Consider the following 7,897-nt stretch of genomic DNA (forward strand, 5'->3'; position numbering starts at 1 on the left):
AAATATATATATATATATATATATATATATATATATATATATATATATATATATATATATATATATATATATATATATATATATGTATATGTATACTTTTTAATAAAAATTGTATACATAGCTTGGATATGTTTTATTCCTGTCTTTGTCCTTTTGTGTTAATAGTTCACCCAAAAATTAAAAATTCTGTCATCATTTACTTATTGCAAAACTCATGGATTTGAGGAGTTGTTACTTATTATTGCCATCATGCCAACTGAGAATTTATTGCAATGATTTTAAATTCAGTTGAGGTATCTGTCTGACATATTATGACATATCATTGATGTTTTATATAAAGTCTTTAGGGCCATAGGCTATAATATGTTGTTTTTATATAAATTGCTCAGAGACCAACCAGTTGGACAGAGATTATGTACAAATCATCCAAGCACCCAATTCCTGGCTATTTCTATAGGCTACATTTCATTAACATTGCAAAATATTATTAAACTGGAAAGAAATTAAAGATCCATCTTTGATTGTCAAAATAATTCCAATTGTGGAGGTCTGATTGGTTAAAGCTTTATTTATACAGTACCTTTTAAAACAGTGTTTACAAAGTAGCCTATTTTACGGAGAGATGCATGTGGGCATTTGCAGAAAAGATCAAAATACAAAGATAAAAGAGATACAGTAAAACAAAGTAGCTACAATAACCAGTTTGTTAAAACAAAAATACAACAATATAAAAATCAAGGAAAGACCCTGCACAAATCTGTTTTGAGACTACTTTTTAAAAGTGCGTAATGATAACCTTTGACAACGTTTAATTCAGGTGCGAAAAGAATTAATATCTATAGCGCATGAGCACAGAGAGATTTGATAGTGCACAGGACACCGTTTGAGTGAGAGGAGAGACACGTTTTAAGTCTGGAGCAAGGGAAATCCGCACGCAAGTGCATTGTATTAATGTGCTTTCGCGCTACAATAATGAGCTCTCGACATTTGTCAGTAAAATAACGCCATAACTATCATCTATGTTGACAGCAAGGGAGACCAACACAGCTGTTTGTCATTGTAATGTTTTTATCATTATAAAAATGAATTCCACTATTGTGTGTATTGTATTCATGTAAAAGTTAGGAAAGGGATTGTTGCTCATATATTTTAATGGGAACTCATTTTTAGTCTTTTCTTGCAGCTCGTAGCATGCAGCTGAGTCCATGGGAGAGCAGCATTGTGGACAGGCTGATGACGCCCACTCTCTCCTTCTTGGCTCGCAGTCGCAGTGCTGCCAGTGTGCTAAACAAGACCAGAGATGGCCGTGAGTGACCGGATACAATCATAGTACCCTATATATTTGTTAGTAGGATTATTTAAAGTAGCTCAGGAAGAAGTTTAGCATTTTTGGAAAGACTTTTTAAACACTAATTTGCTGTATTCTTCTGTTTTTTGGGCCTGTGCAAGTCATAAATAACAGCATGAGCTTTTTCTGTTCTATATGCTGCAAATTGGGAGTTAAATGTGTTTTCTTTCATGCAGAGTCTCCGTTGTGTCCTCGCTCGGCGTCTGCCAGCCCTCTCTCAGCGTGTGCTCATCGGCCACATCAACGCTGCTCTGAGCGCTGGAGGGTCACCACCAGCACACCCGATATCGCCCAGCGCAGACGAGACTCCACACCTGTGAGTTATTTAAGACTCCCTTTCACTCTCTATATCTTTCTTATTTTTCATCCATCCCGCCTGTTATATCATATTTTGCTATGATATGATATCTATGAGATATCTATAAGTACATCTTTATTATGAAACATGTTAATGTTGCCTTATTAATGTTATCATTAATAGTATTAAACTGCCCATTAATACAATAATTCACTTTTAAACCAAAAAACAGCAGATACTGTGAGTGAAATATCGTCCATTGTCAGATAGACTTTCAGTTGTACAAATTATAATGAGAAATTAAAATTTAGAGGTAACAAAGGCTTACACCTGCATGTGAGTCACTGTCTTTATTGTTTGTCCCATCTTTTCTCAAAAGATGAGGAAGGATAAGAAGGAAAAGGAGAGAGAAAATGAAAAGGAGAAGAGTACCATCATCAAGGAGAATGTGATGAAGAAGAGACAGTCCATGCCATCAATGAAAACTAGAACAGAGTCCAGGTAAGATGACCGTCATCTAGTAATTAAACAATAATAAATAAAGCAAAAAAATATATAAAAATTTAAGGATCAAATTTGATTAGAAAGGAATCAAATTTGGGAATATAGATATAGATATATAGTTATAGATATAAACATATTTTATACTATATGTAAATATTGCTGTGAATTCTCAGAGCTTTTCATCTCAGGTCTGAGTAAAACCGTCTTAGAAACATCTAGACAGTTTTAGATGCTCATATTCTGGAAGCACTGCCTTTCACGTGCAAGAGGAAGATACAATAGAAGGGGTTTAATGGACCTTTTTGCTCTGAGCATTTTCTAATTCTATTAGACCAAAGCTGTGTTATGTAATGCTCTCTCTGACTAAACATTTCTCCTTTTGGTAGTAGTCAGAAGTCATAGTTTAGTTTCAAGGAATGCTATATAGATATATATTTTAGCTTTAGTTTTAAAGGTGCTTTTATGTGTTTAATTTAATCATCATTGATCTATTTCTAGGACATTTAGAAATATCAGGCCACATTTTAGGTCATGTTCTTGTCCCTGCTGTGAACAAATTTCCAGCTCAGCCATTACATTGAGCTTCTCTTCATGTTTCCAGTCTGAGTCCAGTATCCAAACTGAGATCTGCCTCTCCTGTGACACCCAAAGTCTGTGCGTCCTCCCCCAGTCCTGCAGTATCTCCCAATCCTCCCTCAGCACGAGCGAGCCCAAGCACTCCTAAAGCCAGACCCAAGAGGGCCAGGACCCCTGCCCGCGTGGAGACCCGCACCGCCTCGCCTGTTGCCATAGAGAAGGTCAGAGAGACCCACAGGCCTGCTACGCCTGAAGAACCAAAGAGTGAGTGTGGTGATGTTGATTGTAGTGTTGCCACAGGACTCTCTTTTTCCCCATTAAAACATGCAAGTTTGTCATTTTACACTTTGTTCCTCTCTCCAGTCCTCATTTTTTCCCCTCTTCGTTTCTCTGTGTTTTCTCTAGCCTTGTCTCCTGTCCCCTCCATTGTCATGTCATCTGTTCCGGACACCCCCACTGTTGCTAGTGCACCAGTGTTGTCAGTTTCTGCGCCCTCTGGAGTCCCCCAGGAGTCCCCTGTTGTCCCTGCTCTCTCACAGGTGGCTTCTCCAGCTCCTTCTCCAGGCAAACCCATGGCTGGCACCAATAACCCAGAGGAAGCCACCCGCATTCTGGCTGAGAAGAGACGACAGGCCCGTGAACAGAGAGAGAAGGAAGAGCAAGAACATAGAGAACAGCAGGAGAGAGAAAGGTTACCTATTTCATAATTTAATTTGTTTTATATTATTTAAAAATATATATGGTTTTCAAATGGTGCTCATGTGGGAAACGTAGGTTTGAGTCCAGCTTGCAACATGCACTGATCCCATTCCACTTTTATCTCCACAATAACTATCTATCATGCTCCACTATTCCTGTCTAATAAAGTGGCAAAATAACAATTTAATCTCTATAAAATGTCCACTTTTTAAACTTTTGACCCTTTGTATCCCTAATGTCAAAGCCAAACTCAACCTCAGCTAACACAAGCTCTGGTATGCTTTTAAACATGTCTTGCTCCATCAGGCCGTGTGTGTGGTGTGAGCTCCAGGAATAGCCTTGGCGGTATGGAGCTGTTGATGTCTGGTGTTCTCAGTGACGGTTTATGAGTTTAGCACATTTATGAGCCAAAAGGGACTTTGACAACTGTGTAATGAGAGTTCCACACTGTTTATGCTCCGGTGCCACTGGTAACTACGGGTGCGGATATTTTGGTCACGACTAAAAGGAATCACTGATTCACACTCTCCATCCACTTTGCATTTGTCACTGTGCAATGCTTAGACCATATTTGCAGTTTAAAGTTTCATGTAATGTTACCAGCCACAGCAAAATAATCAATTTTGCAAGAGACACCAAAGTCCACTTGCATTCCCATGCCATTTTGTTTCAATAATTCACAAAGTTCAATATTTAATGCTACCTGAAGGAGCTTTTTTTTTAATCTTACGTGTGTTCAATGACTGACTGTCTTCCATCACACAGACTTCAGCACGTGGAGAGGCTAGCACAGGAGGTGGAAGAAAGGAGGCACAGGGAGGAGGAGGCACAGCTCATGGCGGAGCAGGAGAGGTTCAGAGAGGAGGCTCAACGCCTGCAGGAGGAGGAGGAGGCACAGGAAAGAGTCAAAATCGAAAAAGAAGAGAATGAACGCCTTCAGAAACAGGTCAGAAATGCAACCACATTTCCCTCATTCCTAAGTAACACACTTCACTCTGTCAAATAAAAGCTGTATAAATACATATACTGACAGTCATGTACAGTATATATGTAGACTTTCCAGCACTGAATATTGAATTGCTTAGTTGCATCAGAGCCATGGCCTGGTACTTAGTGCACATGTTCAAGACATGTCGAGCCGTGGTGCTCATATGGGAGACATGGGTTCATATCTGGCCTAGGTTGTGTCCTGATCAGTGACATTTTGAAGTTTATATTTTTCATGTAATATTTATATTTAATTTTTTTCAGCTTTATTTCAGTTGCCAACAATGATATTTATAGTTTTGGTTTTGGTTTTAGTTAACAGTAACAACACTGGTCTTTAGGGTTTGATCCTTATTATATGACCTACATTTTCTATTAAATGCTGTAAAATGAGTATGCACTTGTATCCACAATTTTAAAGCATGATGAGACAAAACAATGCTACACAAGTATGTCAGGTTCTTACAAATCCGGTCTTACTTCTAGGAATGGGTTAATATTAACTGTGCCATTTAGCATGGTAGCATTTTTGAGGTTTTACCACCACCTGGTGTTCAAAACAGTATTTAAACAGCTATTAAGTAGCTCAAAGTAAGTCATGGAATTTTCCATAGCTACCATAGAATTTTCTAGTTATGTTAATGTTTCATCAGCTAAAGAAACTGGTATTTAATTACAATTATTTTAAAAGAAACTCAACCACTAATTATAAATAATAATACAAAATGAGAAAATAATAGAATTTCATTGGATAAAAGGTCATCAGCTGCAGATGAATAAATGGCTGCATAGAAAGCTGTGTTCAGTGTGAATCTGAAAAGAAGAGAATGAACGCCTTCAGAAACAGGTCAGAAATGCAACCACATTTCCCTCATTCCTAAGTAACACTTCACTCTGTCAAATAAAAGCTGTATAAATACATATACTGACAGTCATGTACAGTATATATGTAGACTTTCCAGCACTGAATATTGAATTGCTTAGTTGCATCAGAGCCATGGCCTGGTACTTAGTGCACATGTTCAAGACATGTCGAGCCGTGGTGCTCATATGGGAGACATGGGTTCATATCTGGCCTAGGTTGTGTCCTGATCAGTGACATTTTGAAGTTTATATTTTTCATGTAATATTTATATTTAATTTTTTTCAGCTTTATTTCAGTTGCCAACAATGATATTTATAGTTTTGGTTTTAGTTAACAGTAACAACACTGGTCTTTAGGGTTTGATCCTTATTATATGACCTACATTTTATATTAAATGCTGTAAAATGAGTATGCACTTGTATCCACAATTTTAAAGCATGATGAGACAAAACAATGCTACACAAGTATGTCAGGTTCTTACAAATCCGGTCTTACTTCTAGGAATGGGTTAATATTAACTGTGCCATTTAGCATGGTAGCATTTTTGAGGTTTTACCACCACCTGGTGTTCAAAACAGTATTTAAACAGCTATTAAGTAGCTCAAAGTAAGTCATGGAATTTTCCATAGCTACCATAGAATTTTCTAGTTATGTTAATGTTTCATCAGCTAAAGAAACTGGTATTTAATTACAATTATTTTAAAAGAAACTCAACCACTAATTATAAATAATAATACAAAATGAGAAAATAATAGAATTTCATTGGATAAAAGGTCATCAGCTGCAGATGAATAAATGGCTGCATAGAAAGCTGTGTTCAGTGTGAATCTGATCATATGATCATTGCATCTGTAGAAAGAGGAGGCTGAAGCAAAGGCCCGAGAGGAAGCCGAGAAACAGCGACTGGAGAGAGAGAAACACTTCCAGAAGGAGGAGCAGGAAAGGCTGGAGAGAAAAAAGGTCAGAAGGGTTTCCACCTCGCATTTATATTTTTCTTTATAAGGTCATTTTGAAATCATCATGCTTCTTTAAAACCCATATTACAGGGAATTGTTTGCATATCTACACAAACTGAAAACTCAGCAGTCTATTTCCTCTCCTAACTAGTCACACATGCCCACAGCAGCTTTCAGGCACAGAATGTGGTAGAGCAAAATAAAGTCACTTTTCAAGTTGACCATGTAGGATAAAAGTGAAATCGAGCTCTTGAGATTCATGCATCTGCCTAAATCATACAACGCCTTGACATACACCCCGTGATCCCGTTCTGTGAACCTGTTTAATGGAGGATGGCCTTGTGCAATCTGTTCCAGTGGTGTTACCCCACCAGGGCACTACGTCTCGCTACAAGTCAGTTTATCAGGGCTGCGTTAGAGCCTCGACTCAACTGTCCTCACCTCGTGGTGTGATTTTTTTGAAAGACACAGTGTCCTCAGACCTTGACACACTGTAGTGTTTATTTGAATTCTGAACATTACGTTGGCCATAAACACCTACCGCTGTCTTTTGGACTGCTTAAAGCTGCAGTTTCTGATTTTGAAACTTTGAAAGATATATAAAGGACACGAAAGATATCTATTGATAAACAGTGCAAATCATCTTTTGTAATTTGAAGTAATGTCGAATAAAAATGTAATTCAAACGTCATCGTGTTTTACATTTTTCAAAGTTCTAAAACGTTGTTTATTTCCAGGTTTAAATTTGATTGTGAAACTCTTGAAACATTTTACATGCTTTTCTTTTGTCTCTTCTGTGCATTGTTTTTAGCGTCTGGAGGAGATTATGAAAAGAACACGCAAAACAGATGCAGGAGACAAGGTACAGTGCCATTCTCATTTAAAACAGCCTCACTGCGGCAGTAGCAAGGTTCCAATTTCCCCTTGTGGTTCAAGAGCTCACAATCTAATTGTTTTTTTTTCTTCATGTAGAAAGACACAAAATCTCCATCTCAAATCAATGGAAAAGCTTCAGATTCTGAGATGAATAAAGGTATGACATTAGTTTAAAATTATGTTTGTATAAGAATGTTAGTATAAATTGTGTTCATATCACTACTTAAAAATAATCTTTAGTTAGATTTGGCATTCAGTGCACTTTTCAGGTCTGTTTGAACCTTCCATTTAGATCTGTTTGAATCAGCAACAGCCCATTTACATCAGTACCACATAATGTTTTCCATGGCCATTGTACATGTACCTTTTTATTTTGTTGGGTCCCCTTTAACTTTCAGAATCATTTTCCCTTGTTAGGAAAAGCATAAATAAAAGTTCCCACATCCACGCCTCTTTCTAAACCTTCCTTATTTAAGATTAAGCTTGTATCTGTAATATTTCCTCAAGGTTTGAAGATGGATTTGTTGCTCCATGTAGTCAGCCAGAGAGGGAATAGCGTGCTAAACTGTGTACACACTGTAACTGCTTGTTATTTGCGTCATGTCGAATCCCTGTTGCAAAACCAGTGCTTTTTGTAATGGAGTATGAAAATTGGCACAGCAGCATGGTGAATCCATCACAGTCTATTTACGTAGTGCTTCGACACTCAGTAGCTGTTTTTTTTTCATCCAGCGGCTAGTATTATTCTTATTAACCACTAGAAATACATACACTACTGTTCAAATTTA

At 37.5% G+C, this 7,897-nt stretch overlaps 1 protein-coding gene across 8 annotated transcripts in view; it reads left to right on the forward strand.

The window, feature by feature from the left end:
* LOC107556093 (MAP7 domain-containing protein 1-like) overlaps positions 1-7,897 on the forward strand; it is a 45,192-nt gene that overhangs the window by 34,299 nt on the left and 2,996 nt on the right. For all 8 annotated transcript variants that reach the window (XM_016239103.1, XM_016239098.1, XM_016239099.1 and 5 more), the window contains 9 exons: positions 1,184-1,306; positions 1,525-1,664; positions 2,026-2,147; positions 2,752-2,990; positions 3,132-3,417; positions 4,191-4,371; positions 6,133-6,237; positions 7,045-7,095; positions 7,206-7,266. In XM_016239103.1, the coding sequence (XP_016094589.1) occupies positions 1,184-1,306; positions 1,525-1,664; positions 2,026-2,147; positions 2,752-2,990; positions 3,132-3,417; positions 4,191-4,371; positions 6,133-6,237; positions 7,045-7,095; positions 7,206-7,266 (1,308 nt within the window). The remainder of the gene's footprint in view (positions 1-1,183; positions 1,307-1,524; positions 1,665-2,025; positions 2,148-2,751; positions 2,991-3,131; positions 3,418-4,190; positions 4,372-6,132; positions 6,238-7,044; positions 7,096-7,205; positions 7,267-7,897) is intronic.

This window comes from Sinocyclocheilus grahami, unplaced genomic scaffold (assembly GCF_001515645.1).
Source record: "Sinocyclocheilus grahami isolate Dianchi unplaced genomic scaffold, SAMN03320097.WGS_v1.1 scaffold555.1, whole genome shotgun sequence".
NCBI lineage: Eukaryota > Metazoa > Chordata > Actinopteri > Cypriniformes > Cyprinidae > Sinocyclocheilus > Sinocyclocheilus grahami.